This window comes from Oncorhynchus tshawytscha, linkage group LG31 (assembly GCF_018296145.1).
Source record: "Oncorhynchus tshawytscha isolate Ot180627B linkage group LG31, Otsh_v2.0, whole genome shotgun sequence".
Classification (NCBI taxonomy): domain Eukaryota; kingdom Metazoa; phylum Chordata; class Actinopteri; order Salmoniformes; family Salmonidae; genus Oncorhynchus; species Oncorhynchus tshawytscha.
Genome location: NC_056459.1, coordinates 3,143,597 through 3,162,592, shown reverse-complemented (window position 1 = coordinate 3,162,592; position 18,996 = coordinate 3,143,597). Strand labels below are relative to the sequence as shown.

Sequence of the window (18,996 nt, the reverse complement as noted above, 5' to 3'; positions counted from 1 at the left end):
GCATTGACCATGCAGACTGAACGCAAGGAGCTAGGTCTGTGTGGAAAGTAGCATGAGCGAGATGACAGATGACTCAAGTAGCAGAGTACACTATAAAAATTGGCGTTATACATGGCGTATCACATTTAACAAACAAAACCATTCAAATACTGTTATTAGAGGTCGAACGATTATGATTTTTCAACGCCGATACCGATACCGATTATTGGAGGACCAAAAAAAAGCCGATATGGATTAATCGGATGATTTTTTAAAATGTATTTATTTGTAATAATGACTATTACAACAATACTGAATGAACACTTATTTTAACTTAATATAATGCATAAATAAAATCAAAGTAGCCTCAAATAAATAATGAAACATGTTCAATTTGGTTTAAATAATGCAAAAACAAAGTGTTGGAGAAGAAAGTAAAAGTACAATATGTGCCATGTAAGAAAGCTAACGTTTAAGTTCCTTGCTCAGAACATGAGAACATATGAAAGCTGGTGGTTCCTTTTAACATGAGTCTTCAATATTCCCAGGTAAGAAGTTTTAGGTTGTAGTTATTATAGGGATTATAGGACTATTTCTCTCTATACCATTTGTATTTCATTAACCTTTGACTATTGGATGTTCTTATAGGCACTTTAGGATTGCCAGTGTAACAGTATAGCTTCCGTCCCTATCCTCACTCCTACCTGGGCTCAAACCAGGAACACAACGACAACAGCCACCCTCGAAGCATCGTTACCCATGCAGAGCAAGGGGAATAACTACTCCAAGTCTCAGAGCGAGTGACGTTTGAAACTCTATTAGCGCGCACCCCGCTAACTAGCTAGCCATTTCACATCGGTTACACAATCCTAATCTCGGGAGTTGATAGGCTTGAAGTCATAAACAGCTGCTGGCAAACACACTAAAGTGCTGTTTGAATGAATGCTTATGAGCCTGCTGCTGCCTACCATCACTCAGTCAGACTGCTCTATCAAATCATAAACTTAGTTATAACATGATAACAATAGGAAATACGAGCCTCATTAATATGGCCAATTCCGGAAAGTATCATCTCAAAAACAAGACGTTTATTCTTTCAGTGAAATACGGAACAGTTCCGTATTTTATCTAACGGGTGGCATCCATAAATCTAAATATTCCTGTTACATTGCACAACCTTCAATGTTACGTCATAATTACGTAAAATTCTGGCAAATTAGGCAGCCCAAACTGTTGCATATACACTGACTCTGCGTGCAATGAACGCAATAGAAGTGACACAATTTCACCTGGTTAATATTGCCTGCTAACCTGGATTTCTTTTAGCTTAATATGCAGGTTTAAAAAATATATACTTCTGTGTATTGATTTTAAGGAAGGCATTGATGTTTATGGTTAGGTACACATTGGAGCAATGATACGCACCACAACGATTATATGCAACGCAGGACACGCTAGATAAACTAGTAATATCATCAACCATGTGTAGTTAACTAGGGATTATGATTGATTGATTGATTGTTTTTTATAAGATAAGTTTAATGCTAGCTAGCAACTTACCTTGGCTTACTGCATTCGCATAACAGGCAGTCTCCTCGTGGAGTGCAATGTAATCAGGTGGTTAGAGCGTTGGACTCGTTAACTGTAAGGTTGCAAGATTGAATAAAGGTGTACATTTTTTTTACCGATTTCCGATTGTTATGAAAACTTGAAATCGATCCGAATTAATCTGCCATTCCGATTAATCGGTCGACCTCTAACTGTTATAGAAAGTAACGTAAAAATCCAAACCGGTCTGTGCATCAACACCAGTAAAATACGGTATACGGCCTAGCCCTACCTCGAATGTGCCATTGTTGTGGCAAAGTGAAACCTTCAGAAATGAGGCCTCTTCCTCTCTGTCTCACAAATAGGGTGTAGGCCTAATTGAATTGGTCAGTGAAATCAGCTTGGAGGACAGTTTTTTCTGCATAGAAAAGTATTGGGCGGGCTGTTTTTTTTCGGGCCGCCTATGTCCAAACAGTACATGTAGAAAAAAGAATTTGGGATACAAAAACGTTTTCCGTGTGAATGTAAACGACTTGGCTAAAACCAGATATAGAGTATGTAGAAAACTACCTACATATGTTTTTTAGAAGATCATCTTTGAGAACAAAAAAAATCACACAAATATAAGATAGACAGACAGTCAGGGATAATCTAAAATTCCAATAATGATCCATTCAGGAGTATTTTTTGTTAAGGTATGGTGTCCCAATTGATTTTGTTATAATGTTTGACTCACTTAGATAGCATAAACCATAGAAAAATGTGTAGAATTCAGGGCCTAACATTTACTTTTTGTCCACCAGCCACTGTGGCAGGTAGATGTAAAAATCTACCAGCCACTCAGATTTTTTACCTGCCCAAATAGTTTTTTTACAGCTAAAATTACACAAACGTAACACCAAAAATGGATCAACATGCTTTGTAATGTTTCATTTAACCAACATATCACAGGTGAGACAAACAATTTCACCTTCCCTTTTAAGGGTGAAAGGTTACCTTGGTAATGCGACATTAGTCATGTTTGCGCCTGTGCGATTGAGAGTCTGAGTAGTAGCCCAATTGTCTTCTCTTGTCGAACAGTTGAAACTCAAACATTGGAAAACAACCTAGCTTGTGAACAAAACAGTGTAAATATCCAAGAAACACAAGGACAAAGTCTCACTTCAGTAGACTTCCTTTCAAATAAAATAAACCAACTTGTCTACAGTGGGGCAAAAAAGTATTTAGTCAGCCACCAATTGTGCAAGTTCTCCCACTTAAAAAGATGAGAGGCCTGTAATTTTCATCATAGGTACACTTCAACTATGACAGACAAAATGAGAAGAAAAAAAATCCAGAAAATCACATTGTAGGATTTTTTAAATGAATTTATTTGCAAATTATGGTGGAAAATAAGTATTTGGTCACCTACAAACAAGCAAGATTTCTGGTTCTCACAGACCTGTAACTTCTTCTTTAAGAGGCCACACCCCTGCCATGGTCACCACTTTAGCCCCATTTTGATCCAGAAAAAAACCCAGGAGTAAAATGATGCCCCAGGGGGAGCACAGCACACTTCCAGCCAGGGCGCCCAGCCTTCTCAAGGATGATCTGGGGTAATCTAACTGATCATGGCCTACTGGTCAATCCCACCTGTTGGCTTGATGTCTCAGCTCTCCAGCCCTCTACTATACTAATCCAATCTGATTAATAATCCTCTCAGATTAAAAGACTGAGTGAGTCTTTGGTGTCGGCCATGTGATCAGTCTCTCTCCGTGTGCAGTGGTGGATAATGGTCTCCAGAGCTGGTGGTGAGTCCATGGTGCTTACGAAGAAGAATAGACTGCCGGTTGCAGGCTGAGTCCCAAATGGCACCCTATTCTCTATATACTGCACTACTTTTGACCAGAGCCAATACTTAATAGGGAATAGGGTGCTATTTGGGACTCATATTGGTCAAAATGAGACACTGTCTTGCTGACAGTACACATAGTACATGAACATAATTGGAGAGCCTGACCTTCAAATCCGGTTTAAAATAAATAAACTTAAAGTTCGCTGGTTCGAATCCCAGAGCCAACTAGGTGAAAAATTTGCCGATGTGTCCTTGATCAAGGCATTTAACCCTAATTGCTCCTGTAAGTCACTCTGGATAAGAATGTCTGCTATAAGCTAAAAATGAACTGTGTGTCAGCTGGCGTGCCAATGCTTTGCCTCCATGTGAGATTCAGAGTTGGCCATTAGGTGTCACCCTGCCCCCCGGTTTCATCAGAACTGTTTTGCTCGTGAGGCAATGGATCAGATGTATGGTTCTGTCCTGTCTTTAGCCGTTCATTACTTGTTGTAGGCTACCTTTCTGTGATTGCGACTAAAAGTTCAAAATTGTATTTTATTTAGGCGGTGTAGGCCTTGGCACCCTGTTCCCTATGAAGTTACTACTTTTGACCAGGACCCATAGTGCAGGGCACATAGTGCAGGGCAGTACTTCTGTAGGGCTCTGGTCAAAAGTAGTGCACTATATAGGGAATAGGGTTCCATTTGGGACATAGACCTTGATTTACCATGTTCTTTCTATTACCATTGTATAAGTGTGATGTTACACTGTTATTTCCCTGTGTTTGACGACCTCATGTGGCCATGAGTCTCTATGGGATTAGAAGGTGCTGAAAGACGTGTACATGACCTTGAGACTGTGATAAAGATCACTAATGTATCAGAATCAAAGGAGGCAAAGACATTTAATGAGTACATCTCTGTCTGTCCTTTTCAATTCTCCACACCCTCTGGGTAATGTTTGTCTGTGTGTGTGGGCGGGTGTGTGCCCTGAATGCCACTGTGGGTGATTGTGTGCGTATGTGTGTGTGTGTCCTCTGTGTCTGTGTATGTCCTCTCTGTCTGCGTGCACGTCTGGGTGCGCTCTTGGCTGTGCAAATGAAATATTCATGGTGGCGGGGGATTGGCTGCTGAGAAAGGAGCGGGCTGTCAGAGAGGAGCAGGTCTGTTTTAAGACAGGCAGCACTCTGCTTTCTCCCTCCGTATTAACACAGACAAGCAGGCAACAGCAGCCCACTATTCCAGTGTCTTAGTCAGAGCTCAGACACACACACACACACACACGCTCACAGAAACACACACGCTCACAGAAACACACACGCTCACAGAAACACACACGCTCACACACACACACACACACACACACACACACACACACACACACACACACACACACACACACACACACACACACACACACACACACACACACACAGGGGAGATAACAGAGAGACAAAGCCAGCTAACGCCACAGCTGCCTCGGCTGCCGCTGATGTTTTAGCCCCGATGGAGGGAAACCATGAAGGGGAGCATGTGCTGACGGTAGGTCTGCTCTGTTTGTTTGTCTTGTGTGCACGTCCGTGTGTGTGGTTGTGTGTGTGTGTACGTGTGTGTGTGTGTCTTCTCCATCTCTGATGGGGGGGAGTCCCTGCCTGCCTCACCAACAAATGCATCTTAGAAAAGAAATGGTCCTTCCCGCTCTTCACTAGCCCTGAGGAGCAAGAGTGGGAGAAAATGAGACAGGAACAGATATGGCTGCTTTAAAGAGCGTGAGAGAGGACTAGAGGAGGAAAATGGGGCAGCAGACTAGAGTATGCACCTTTGATAAAAATGTATAGATTATGAATATGATGTTTATTGTTTATCTATTGAATAGAAGTTGATGTCAGACCATTGAGGGAAATACATCATGTTTGGCTATTGAAATAGCCTAGATAAGGCGAGAATGACATGGAAGGTGGAATAAGTAGACACCTGTGGTTATTAGGTTGTACATACAAGGAGAGGAAAATGTGTCTTAGAGAGAAATGGAAATGGTTTCCGTGACTGTGTAGCCTATGCTTTAGCCTATTTTCTGGGGGCAGGGGGGCATGCAGTTTGCTGCTGGCTCTGGTTTTGCGTTTAGCCCATGTGTGACGGTGGAGATGCAACTCAGAGGACTGGTGTGTGTCTCTAGAGCTATGTGACTTACGTCACCACCCCCCCCCCCTGCCTGGAACAAGTCCCAGTAACGACAGCCTGGAATAGAGGGAACTCTGAATAGAGGGGCTCTGAAATCACTCCTACACTAAACGCCAGTCATCCACACCGATTAATTTCACATTCACACAGTCACGGTGACAAGCACCAGTGTTCAATGCTCAGTGAATTTAATTTAAAATGGTAGCCCCCATTCTAACATATACTGTAGACTATACAATAACTGACCCTTTACACACACACAAATACAGTTTATTGGTCTAACATGTTAAGCTAAATCAAAACCATGGATGACGTAATTGGCCAGCCAAATGACCACGGTCTCCGTGATATATATTTTTCGCTCCTGACTGCATGTGCTATCATAGAAATAGAATGAATAGAACTGTCGGCCATTGCGAGTGTACCCATAGGAGCAAAGCAGGAAGTAAAAGCAGGAAGTGTCCCCACTGTTTGTGCTGTGATTTGTTAATTCAACTGAACTGATGCAATACATTCCATTGCATGAGCCACATCAGTTAATATCATTTTAATGAACATTCTACATTACCATGGAAAGTATTGCATCACAATACCAGGCAGCCATTGCGAGTGTACCCATGAGTTTACCAGTCAAATTGCCAGTGTTAAAGGTTCCAAGCCCATTTTATTAATTATATTTCTGTGTGTGCTGTTGCATTGTGGGGCGTTGCCTAGGCAACCAAAGTGTCATTTGCTAGTTTCTTGTTTCAGCAAGGAGCAACAAAGTATCATCATGTTTTTAAGAGTCCATGTTACCGCAGAAACAAACTCCCGTCTAGGACTGTTGCGGTGACCGTATTACCACCACACCGGCAGTCATGAGTCATGACCACAATAAAATTCCAAGTGATCGCTGTTGAGTCACGGTAATCTCCTTTTATACACTCTGGACATGCGTAGTTCATTGGTAGTTCCCAACTCGCTAACTACCATCAGGTCGCTAATGGCCTGGTACTCAGGGTTCTATTGTCCCAATAACCACAATGACATCAATGCAAGTGCAGTAAAAAATCACATCAAACACTTATCATCAAAACAGTATCATGCCTTTAAAACTCACCTCACCGTGATGATCAATTTGGAGAAAGAAGTTCAACAGCAGGTTGAAACAGTGTAAAACATGGTTGTTTGTGGATGTTTTTTCAACACCTAACAACAAAATGGACAGTGCTTTCTAAGGTGATGATTCATTCAAAACCCCATATGCATATTAGAGCTTATTAGGCTAATGAGCCCAAGCACGAAAGAAAAGCCTGAATTAAAATTATGATTGTGCTCTCATACAATGCATAGCCTACCGCATATTACACATGGCAGAAACACATAAAACAAAATTGATTTAAGATGTCTTTGGCACATAATTGGTCTAGCCTCTATACTCCAAAATTACACAAATTCGAGTGATCGCCTTTGAGTGTGGACTGTATTATTGTGCATACTGGATGGACCTTACGCTACACTCCAAAATGTCTATCCATGAGTTGGGGAGAGAATTAGCCCTAGGCGATGCTTTTTGTTCATTGATTGTGCAGGGCGGCTTACAGTTAGACTACAATTAGTGAATTTGTATTTGATTTTGAATAGACGAGTAAAAGAGAATTAATTGGGTGATACATTACCCTTTAGCTATACAGAATATTTAAAGTTGTAGAAACATCTCAAGGATGATCAATGGAAACAGGATGCACCTGAGCGCAATTTCGAATCTCATAGCTAAAGCTCTGAAGACTTAATGTAAATGTGATGTTTCAGTTTTTTTATTTAAATACATTTTCAAACATTTCTAAAAACCTTTTTTTTCTCGCTTTGTCGTTATGGGGTATTTTGTATAGATTTATGAGGATTTTAAAATTATTTTTAGAATAAGTCTGTAATGTAACAAACTGTGAAAAAAGTCAAGGGGTCTGAATACTTTCCGAATGTACTGTGTATACAATACCAGTCAAAAGTTTAGACACACCTACTCATTCAAGGGTTTTTCTTTATTTGTACTATTTTATACATTGTAGAATAATAGTGAAGACATCAACTATGAAATAACCCATATGGAATCATGTAGCAAACAAAAAAAGTATTAAAACAAATCAAAATATATTTTATATTTGAGATTCTTCAAAGTAGCCACCCTTTGCCTTGATGACAGCTTTTCACACTCTTGGCATTCTCTCAACCAGCTTCATGAGGTAGTCACCTGCAATTTATTTCAATTAACAGGTGTGCCTTGTTAAAAGTCCATTTGTGGAATTTCTTTCCGTCTTAATGCGTTTGAGCCAATCAATTGTGTTGTGACAAGGTGGGGTGGCATATAGAAGATAGCCCTATTTGGTATAAAAGTCAATATTATGGAAAGAACAGCTCAAATAAGCAAAAAGAAACGACAGTCCATCATTACTTTAAGACATGAAGGTCAGTCAATTCTGAGAATTTCGGAAGTTTCTTCAAGCACAGTCGCAAAAACCATTAAGTGCTATTTATTTTACCAGGTAAGTTGACTGAGAACACATTCTCATTTACAGCAACAACCTGGGGAATAGTTATAGGGGAGAGGAAGGGGATGAACAGGCCAATTGTAAGCTGGGGATGATTAGGTGACCATGATAGTATGAGGGACAGCTTGGGAATTTAGCCAGAACACCAGGGTTAACACCCCATCTCTTACGATAAATGCCATGGGATCTTTAATTACCTCAGAATGTCAGGACGGACACTTGTTTAACGTCCCATCCGAAAGACAGCACCCTACACAGGGCAGCGTCCTGGGGCATTGGGATATACAGTGCCTTGCGAAAGTATTCGGCCCCCTTGAACTTTGCGACCTTTTGCCACATTTCAGGCTTCAAACATAAAGATATAAAACTGTATTTTTTTGTGAAGAATCAACAACAAGTGGGACACAATCATGAAGTGGAACGACATTTATTGGATATTTCAAACTTTTTTAACAAATCAAAAACTGAAAAATTGGGCGTGCAAAATTATTCAGCCCCTTTACTTTCAGTGCAGCAAACTCTCTCCAGAAGTTCAGTGAGGATCTCTGAATGATCCAATGTTGACCTAAATGACTAATGATGATAAATACAATCCACCTGTGTGTAATCAAGTCTCCGTATAAATGCACCTGCACTGTGATAGTCTCAGAGGTCATCATGAAGAACAAGGAACACACCAGGCAGGTCCGAGATACTGTTGTGAAGAAGTTTAAAGCCGGATTTGGATACAAAAAGATTTCCCAAGCTTTAAACATCCCAAGGAGCACTGTGCAAGCGATAATATTGAAATGGAAGGAGTATCGGACCACTGCAAATCTACCAAGACCTGGCCGTCCCTCTAAACTTTCAGCTCATACAAGGAGAAGACTGATCAGAGATGCAGCCAAGAGGCCCATGATCACTCTGGATGAACTGCAGAGATCTACAGCTGAGGTGGGAGACTCTGTCCATAGGACAACAATCAGTCGTATATTGCACAAATCTGGCCTTTATGGAAGAGTGGCAAGAAGAAAGCCATTTCTTAAAGATATCCATAAAAAGTGTTGTTTAAAGTTTGCCACAAGCCACCTGGGAGACACACCAAACATGTGGAAGAAGGTGCTCTGGTCAGATGAAACCAAAATGTAACTTTTTGGCAACAATGCAAAACGTTATGTTTGGCGTAAAAGCACCACAGCTCATCACCCTGAACACACCATCCCCACTGTCAAACATGGTGGTGGCAGCATCATGGTTTGGGCCTGCTTTTCTTCAGCAGGGACAGGGAAGATGGTTAAAATTGATGGGAAGATGGATGGAGCCAAATACAGGACCATTCTGGAAGAAAACCTGATGGAGTCTGCAAAAGACCTGAGACTGGGACGGAGATTTGTCTTCCAACAAGACAATGATCCAAAACATAAAGCAAAATCTACAATGGAATGGTTCAAAAATAAACATATCCAGGTGTTAGAATGGCCAAGTCAAAGTCCAGACCTGAATCCAATCGAGAATCTGTGGAAAGAACTGAAAACTGCTGTTCACAAATGCTCTCCATCCAACCTCACTGAGCTCGAGCTGTTTTGCAAGGAGGAATGGGAACAAATTTCAGTCTCTCGATGTGCAAAACTGATAGAGACATACCCCAAGTGACTTACAGCTGTAATCACAGCAAAAGGTGGCGCTACAAAGTATTAACTTATGGGGGCTGAATAATTTTGCACGCCCAATTTTTCTGTTTTTGATTTGTTAAAAAAGTTTGAAATATCCAATAAATGTCGTTCCACTTCATGATTGTGTCCCACTTGTTGTTGATTCTTCACAAAAAAATACAGTTTTATATCTTTATGTTTGAAGCCTGAAATGTGGCAAAAGGTTGCAAAGTTCAAGGGGACCGAATACTTTCGCAAGGCACTGTATATATATTTTTTTTTACATAAGATGAAAGAGTGCCTCCTACTGGCCCTCCAACACCACTTCCAGCAGCAGCTGGTCTCCCATCCATTGACTGACCAGGACCAACCCTGCTTAGTTTCAGAAGCAAGCCAGCAGTGGGATGCAGGGTGGTATGCTGCTGGCTTTGATGAAGCTGGCTCTCATGAGGACTGCCACAGGAAAGGAAAGTCCCAGAGTTACCTCTGCTGCAGGGGATAAGTTCATTAGAGTTATCAGCCTCAGAAATTGCAGCCCAAAAAATGCTTCACAGAGTTCAAGTAACAGACACCTCAACATCATCTGTTCAGCGGAGACTGCGTGAATCAGGCCTTGATGGTCAAATTGCTGCAAAGAACCCTACCACTAAAGGACACCAATAATAAGAAGAGACTTGCTTGGGCCAAGAAACACGAGCAATGGACATTAAACCGTTTGAAATCTGTCCTTTGGTCTGATGAGTCCAAATGTAAGATTTCTGGTTCCAACCGCCTTGTCTTTGTGAGACGCAGTGTAGGTGAACGGGTGATCTCCGCATGTGTGGTTCCCACCGTGAAGCATGGAGGAGGGGGTGTGATGGTGTGGGGGTGCTTTGCTGGTGTCAGTGTCTGTGATTTATTTCGATTTCAAGGCACACTTAGCCAGCATGGCTACCACAGCATTTTGCAGCAATACGCCGTCCCATCTGGTGTGTGCTCAGTGGGACTGTCATTTGTTTTTCAACAGGACAATGTCCCAAAACACACCCCCAGGCTATGTAAGGGCTATTTAACCAAGGAGAGTGATGGAGTGCTGCATCAGATGACCTGGCCTCTACTATCCCCCGATCTCAACCCAATTGAGATGGTTTGGGATGACTTGGACCGCAGAGTGAAGGAAAAGCAGCCAACAAGTGCTCAGCATATGTGGGAACTCCTTCAAGGCCATTGGAAAAGCATTCCAGGTGAAGCTGGTTGAGAGAATGTAAAGAGTGTGCAAAGCTGTCATCAAGGCAAAGAGTGGCTACTTTGAAAAACATTGTCCAAACATTTGACTGGTGCTATATATATATATGACTGCGGTGTCCGGTCATCATATAATGTTATGACGGTTATTTTATTTCTTGACATGCTCATAAACATCATGATAATAGATTTCCATCGGCACTAGGTATATTTTAAGAGGCTTTGAACTGGTAATGAACCTTGGAATAATCTGCTTTTCTCAAGTGTAAACGTTGGCTTAGTATAGCCTAGCCTATTTGATGGCTTGTATCCGGTGAATGTATTAAACAGATTCAGTCTCTAGCCTCCCCAAGTCCCCATCACAATGAACAGTCAACAACAGTAGTTATGCAGCCCACTGAGCCCAGCCCAGCATCATCACTCCACCTAGTCCTGGCCCGCTATCAAACCCCTGTCTTTATTTCCTGGCTCACCTCTCACTTTTATTACCGTTCACCCATCAAGAGACTGTCAGAGAGCTAATTGCCGTGGAAATCCACGAGCAGCAGAAGAGAAGTCGGTTACTTGCCAAATGGCACATTTTTCCCTATGCTGTACACTACTTTCAACCAGGGTCCATAGGGCTCTGGTCAAACGTAGTGCACTATGCAGGGAATAGGGTGCCATTTGGGACACAGAGGTCAGGTCAACAGGCAGGTGCTCGCTGTTCTCCCAAGGTGGTATTTCAAACAGGAGAGAGGCGATTATGGTAATGTATAGGTGGTGTGAATCTCAATGTCATCGTAAGACAGTCACATGGAAAGGATTGGAATAGATCACTGCTGCAGTTCCCCCGGCCAGTGTGATGACTCTTGAAATCGATTATGGATGCTATCTCGTGAGGGGTGAGATGGAGACCCAAAGGCCATACTAATGAGTGTACAAAAGATTAAGAACACTTTGCTAATATTGAGTTGCACCCACCACTTTTGGCATCAGAACAGCCTCAATTCGTCAGGGCATGAACTCTACACAAGGTGTCGAAAGCGTTCCACAGGGATGCTGGCCCATATTGACTCCAATGCTTCCCACAGTTATGTCAAGTTGGCTGGATGTCCTTTGGGTGGTGGGCCATTCTTGATACACACGGGAAACTGTTGAGCGTGAAAAACCCAGCAGCGTTTCAGTTCTTGACACAAACCGGGGCGCCTGACACCTAGATGAAGGGTATGCCCCGTTCAAAGGCACTTCATCTTTTGTCTTTTCCATTCACCCTCTGAATGACACATACGGAATCCATGTCTCAATTGTCTCAAGGCTTAAAAATCCTTCTTTAACCTGTCTCATACCCTATATCTACGATGATTGAAGTGGATTTAACAAGGGATCATAGCTTTCACATGGATTCACATAGTAAGTCTATGTCATGAAAAGAGCATGTTTTGTATGTGTGCACTTTCTGTTTACAGGTAGACTAGCTGTGTGTGGTAGACACGTTTTTTTCAAGACGCATGTCACTTGTCACTTGTGCTGTGACTGATATGAAAAATACAATTTGTTCCATTTTAACTGACTCTTGTAAGACTTTTAGCTAGGCCTAGTTTAGATTTAAAACACAGCTTTGTGTTGTTGGCAGTCCTAAGACACACTTGCACACTGATTGGCAGAACAGCTCTGGCAATCTCGTTTGTCTCTCAGACAGTGCTCTCATTTGCATTTTAGTCATTTCACAGACCCTCTAATCCAAAGCTATTTACAGGAGCAATTATGATTTAAGTGCCTTGCTCAAGGGCACATCAACAGATTTTTCACTTAGTCGGCTCTTGGATTCAAACCAGCACCCTTTCAGTTACTGTCCCAACGCTCTTAACCGCTAGGTTACCACCATGAAGTGTCCTTCAAACATTGTCCTTCACCGTGGATGCTCTTCTCCTTGGGGAACTGCCTTTGTGAGCACTGCAAATGTGTGTGTGTGTGTGTGTGTGTGTGGTGTACCTCTGTGTGTCTGTATCTGTATCTGTGTCTCTGTTTGTAGTAGCTCGAGCATACGTGCTCTTCATGAGAATGGGGGCTCAGTGCAAGAGGGGCTTGCATAGTTCAGTGGAGAGAGGGGTCGGAGCAAAAGGGACAGAGATATGTGCTCTGTGCATATCATGTTCCTATCCCCCTACTGTGTGTTTAACATCCATCAGCTCTCTCCGCTGCTTAGCAGCAGTGTTTCTTTGTGATTGGTGGGATATCTCAAATTCTGGTGTTGCATTTAAAGCCGTCAAATACACTGATATTCTTATTCATCACTTACCAACCTAGTACCATATAGGCCTTAGGGCTGGGCAATATGGCATGACCCTAGGATGTCTTTCCCCATTCTGATTGTTTTATACAGTTCAATCAAATTTCAACCAAAAGTTGATCTAATTTGAGATAATTTCCACACTGTCATGCAGGGCTGCACAAAAATGTAGACCTTATTTTTGACCAAATATTGCATTCGCGATTTGACTTGCAATGTAGATTAAAACACTTGGGTGAACTGTTGGGCACTTTGAATACAGTGCCATTTGATATGACAACGGATGGCAAAGCTAGGGAGGCATTCGTGGAATTAGGAATTAGAATACTAATAGGATATTTTTTGATGCGTTATTGTGACAGGGAAGGAACCAAAGTGTTGGTCAGCGTTTCCCAGGGGTGTGGGACCCTATAATCTTTGGCTACATTAAATGTTTTCTCTTACTTCATGTAGTCAACATATTCATGCTTTGCCAGTTCCCCTCATTTAGAAAAAAAACATGCTGATTTAGGCCTACACCAGCACTGGTATCAGGCTTTATTAGCTAGCTATGCTTGCTCTGACTCAGTACATTTAGTAGCTAGCTACCTAGGTATCGATAAGCATTAGCGGCTAACACGATTTATTCGAGCCATAACTTGCTAAGAAAAGACGAGCTAGCTGTTTGCAGACGGTAAGAAACACAAACTAATAGTGTAGTTATAGTTATAGAACACTTGCGGATTTATATTAAGAAGTAAAGTGGAAAGCAGCATGGTTGTCAACATATTGATGCATCTGCTCCGTTGACCATGCAGACCAAAGAGTAACTGTGAGGGAACTGTCTGCATATGGCCTTGTGATCGAGTAACAACAACTGCGCTCCTTGAGTGACAGGTGGTGGGGGTTTGGTGAGAGAGACGACACAAGTAGCGGAGTAAACTATAAAAACGGATTGGTGTATCCGGTTTAACAAACAAACGTTGAAATACCATTATGGAAGGTAAAGTAAAAACCCAAAGCAGTCCCTGCGTCAGTACCGTCATTTAGTAAAATACGGTATAGCACCCAGCCCTAATAGGCTTATTTCTATTGTATTTCTGAAATAACCTGTCAGTAATTACGGACTGGACAAGTGCAAGCGCAGGCAAGTGCTGCTCTGATGGTTTCTAAACCATAACTGAGCGGTCCAGTGGACAGCACACCTGGTTTTACAGAAATAAAAGCCAGAAACACTAGAGAATTCTACTTATAGCAACATTACTTTTCCCCTCTTTTAGCCATACAACATGTCCCCGTATCCAACTTAATCCAGCCAAACTCCTCAGTATAGTAGATCTAAACCAGCAGAGTTCTGGTTCACCCTGTGGTATTTTTTTTGCATCCGTTATGGAGGCTCAGGCAGGTCAAAAATAGGGGGGGGGCATAGGAAACAGAGGGGAATGGTGTGAAACATCACTAATGAGGGATAAAAGGCTTTGTATTGGAGGAAGCAGAGTGATGCGCTCTTATTAGGTTTGGTTGGATTCCGGTCACATATCAAGTGTAATTATGATTATCAGTATTGCACTGATAAAAAAATACCGTTTTTAATTGGACTTTGGGACCAAGAGGTTGTCACTATGAAGTGTGAACGTTTCTGTTAGGCAGTGTTGTCGCTACAAGGCGTGAAATATGAATACATTTTTGGAACGGTGTAAATGGTCCTTTTGTCTAGTGCTCTGATGTACTGCCACGATCATGACTATTACTCTATTTCATTTCATTGGGCTCATAGTATTGCTTTATTTATGGCGTTTCAATAGCCTGTCACAGACATCTTGAGGATTCATTTATTATCCAAAGCCACCTTATTAAAACTTAAAAGATCTGCTGCATCATAAGTTCAGGGCCCCGTTTCCCAAAAGCACTGTAAGGCAAAGTTCATCGTTAGAACCTTCACAGGAGCATTGTTAAATCTCAGAGCTGTTTCCTAAAACTATTGCTCTTGAAAACGCTTGTTATTTACCAAACCCGTCTGCCTTCCAGACCAGAACAGGGAAGTGCGTTGTTAGAAAATGTTTGGCCTTTCCGTGTCATTTTATACACAGAAGGAAGATCTCCGCTAAAGATAAACATCTTGATTTGTATCTGTCATTCTGTGACCGCCGATAACTTCAGAATGAATATGACTACAAATACAATGATGCTGATTTCTTTGCATATGTCAATAACAAGCTTATGATAAAAGTATGATTCAATGAAAACCGAGATGACTGTATTAAAATATAAATACAGTATAGGCTACAATAGACCCAGGGGTTGGAACCGGTTCAGGAAACAGTACCAAAAACTGGAGGAACAGAATCAGAACCTAAGTGATCTATACTGTAGCAGAACCAATATTTTAAAAGCATGAGAACCGATTAATAGCGCTTTACTTTCCGGGCATTTTTTTCAGACCCACAAAAAAAACAAAGGTCCTATGCAAAGCCCTCTCTCTATCACTCAGAAACGTATTCCAGTGTCTGCCTGCCAGCTGAAAATCTTTGTTCGTGTGTGGGCTACCTGCCTCTCTCCTTCCGAAGCGTAGGATATTGTAGCCTACTGTAATTACAGAAGAATTGATTCACTTTTTCAATGCTAGTTAAGGATACTATAGTTATCATGTTTCACATTGGATTTATTAACTACAAAAAGGTAAGCGTGTTTAGTTCTGGTGCCGCTCTGCACACACATGCTTGCTTTCGCTCTAGTCCAACGTTAAAGCCAACTCTCGATTGTTCAAAGACATTCAAAGATCCTCCATAGAAGCCAATCCTCTGTAGGTATAATTCCGTGGGCCTAATTCAAATAATGCATGTCATAACAAGATGCCAAGCGCTTAAAACCAAGCCTCCTCATCCACCCTCTCTTGTTTTCTCCCCACCTGCAAAAATCACATCTCTCGCCCTATATTTGTCTGTCCATCATGCATGTAAACAACTATAGCTTGCCCGCTCCTAAATTGCTCTATCAGCACTGATTGGTGAAGTAAATAATGTCGAGCTAAATGTATTTAAAAAATATATATATTTCAGAGGTTTAAAAAGGAACGATATAAACTGGTACTTTTTTGGTTCGAACCGGTTCAGAACTTTATTTTGCAGGTCGGAACAGTAGAACGGAACGAAAAGAATAGTGATTCTGTTCAGAATTAAATTATTGGAATATAATTACTGTTCCAACCCCTGTATAGACCTATACATTTAAATTATATTAAAATCAATACTATGTACATCCAGTTGAGTTTGATTTATCTATTTGTACATTACTGTCTGTAATTTTTGCCTCCAATATATTTAATGATGCTGTAGCAGGCTCAAGGGTGTGGGGTTTCTGCATCACCAAGTTCAATAAGAAAACATGCACCAGTAGCACAACTAGAATGCAAATGGGAAGTTTTAGGGATTTTTGTACACTGGGGAAGAAGGGGGAATTCACTAATTACTTCACAGTCCACAAGCTGTTCTCGTTGTCCGTTCCCTTCTCCAGGGGTAATCCTGGTTAGTCAATATCTTGTCGGGAACACCTACTCGGGAGAACAGCATAACCAACTCACGTGCGATTCCCTTGGTGGCCATGGTGAGCAGGGGAATGGCTTCCGGGTACCTGGTGGCATAATCCAGAATCACCAGAATGTATTGGTGGCCTCGGTTGCGCTTGGGTAGAGGTCCCACCAGGTCCATTGCATCCTGCTGAAAGGAACCAAAATAATGGGTAGGGGAATTAAGGGACTGCGAAAATGGGGGTTTTAGAGCCACCTGCTGGCACTCCGGGCAACTGCGGCAGTATTCTTCCACTGTTTTCTTCACCCCTGGCGAGTCAAATCGTGCCTTGATCCTGTCTAAGGTCTTTCCCACACCTAGGTGAGCCCCAAGAAGGTGGGAGTGCACCAACTGCAGGACAGATGGTACGAAGGGATGGGGCACCAACAGCAACTCCAGATATTCATCATTCTTCTTCACGACCTGATATAGCAACTTCTTCTTTTTAGAGAAATGGGGGTAGGTTATTTGACTTACCCCCTCCACGGGCTCTCCGTCCACTACGGTCACCTGATAGAGAGCGCTGGCCAAGTTGGGATCCTCCAGTTGGGCCGTGCCGAACCGACCCACTAGAGAGATGGGCTCTGGTGCCACCTCATGATGATCCATTGGGAACATGTCTTCCAGACTCGCCACCTCTCCCTCCAGTCTGACATCAGAGTCCCCCTCTGAGAGGGGATCGGTTGATGCCTGGGGGTCCACTTCCTGGAATCCACACATCCGGGCATCCCTCCTTCTGGTGTCCCTCCCACCTCTCAGGCTTCCTCCTCCCTTCTGGTTCCCTCGGTTCCCCACATCTCCGAACATATTGGTCCACAGTTGGCGGAACATTAGGAAATCCCTTCCGACATGGAACGGCACAGGCAAGTTTGGGACGACTCCCATTGTTCCTGTGTGTTGTCCCTTTGTGGTCTGTAGGTGGAGGAGTGTGGTAGGGTAGTCCTTGGTCTCACCGTGTATGCATGTGATGGCCACGGTGTCAGTTAGTTTCGGGGACTGGGCGAAGTCAGGTTGGATCAGGGTCACCATACTCCTGGAGTCCAAAAGTGCCGTGGTGTCCTTTCTGTTGGCTCTTACCGGGGTGACAGGGGAAGTACCATTCTCCTCAGCACAGTATCCCCTCAGTAATCCGCAGGGACTACCTCACAGGTGGCTACCTCGCAGGTGGCTACCTCACCAGCTGAGGCCGAAGGCCTCGGGACATCGCGGTTTGGACAGTTCCAGGTGATGTGTCCCGGCTCGCCACACTCGTAGCACTTCCTGCTGTCCAGGTTCAGGAAGAGGCGTCGGGCTCGGGAAGCTAGATGTTGGCATCCTCCCCCCCCATCCTTTGCTGGGGTCCCGGCATGGTCCTCCTTCCTTTTTCGCTCTGTCGGGCGAGTGGAGGGTTCCGCCTTCTTGATTGTCCACTGCGCAGGACCTCCAAGGCTACCTGTTGACCTTCCACCAGTCCCACCAGCTGATCTTCACTCTGCGGGTTAGCTTGGCTGGATAACTTTTTAGCTTGGTACAGGAGAGAGCGTATAAATGTATCTATGACCACTTTCTCGATGGTCGTGAGCGTCAGGAGTAAGCCAGCTCTTGGCCAGCCTAATTAGATCATGCATTTGTGATTGTGGGTTGCTGTAAGATCATTTGCCCAATCGTGGAATCTTTGTGCCTTGCTAATCAGGGTGTAACCATACCGGCGCAGGATTTCCTTTTTCAGCCCCTCGTAATGCGTCGCCTGGTCAACCGTCAGATCCTCATAGGTCTTCTGTGCCGCGCCTGATAGGAAGGGTGCTAGCAGGCTGGCCGCATTGCTCATGGGGCCATTTCTCCCTAGCCGCCGTCCTCTCGAAGGCTTGGAGGTAAGCCTCGATTTCGTCAGCCTCTGTCAGCCTCAGTGGGACGAGAGACCTGGGACGAGAGACTGCTACGCCTGCCACTATGCTGGCCTGGGCGGCTGTCAGCTGGCTGAGTTCAGCTCACAGGAGAGCGGTCAGCTGACGCTGTTTCTCCAGCAGCTCACCGATGCAAAGCCTGCTGTGCTATGTTCGCCTCCAGGTCTTGGCTGATTTCTTTTGATTTTCCCATGATGTCAAGCAAAGAGACACTGCGATTGAATGTAGGCATTGAACTACACCCACAGGTACACCTCCAATTGACTCAAATGATGTCAATTAGCCTATCAGAAGCTTCTAAAGCCATGACATAATTTTCTGGAATTTTCCAAGCTGTTTAAAGGCACAGTCAACATCTGACCCACTGGAATTGTGATACAGTGAATTATAAAC

General features: G+C 43.0%; 1 protein-coding gene across 4 annotated transcripts in view; it reads left to right on the top strand.

Annotated features, from left to right (window-relative positions):
- Positions 1–18,996, top strand: part of LOC112229973 (sodium bicarbonate cotransporter 3) — a 67,482-nt gene that overhangs the window by 9,529 nt on the left and 38,957 nt on the right. Inside the window, exon 1 of one of the 4 annotated variants that reach the window (XM_042309934.1) lies at positions 4,541–4,881. The exons of the other annotated variants lie outside the window; for them this stretch is intronic. Within the exon in view, the coding sequence (XP_042165868.1) occupies positions 4,846–4,881 (36 nt within the window). The 5' untranslated portion in view covers positions 4,541–4,845. Of the gene's footprint in view, positions 1–4,540; positions 4,882–18,996 lie in introns of those variants that run through there. 4 annotated transcript variants of the gene reach the window in all.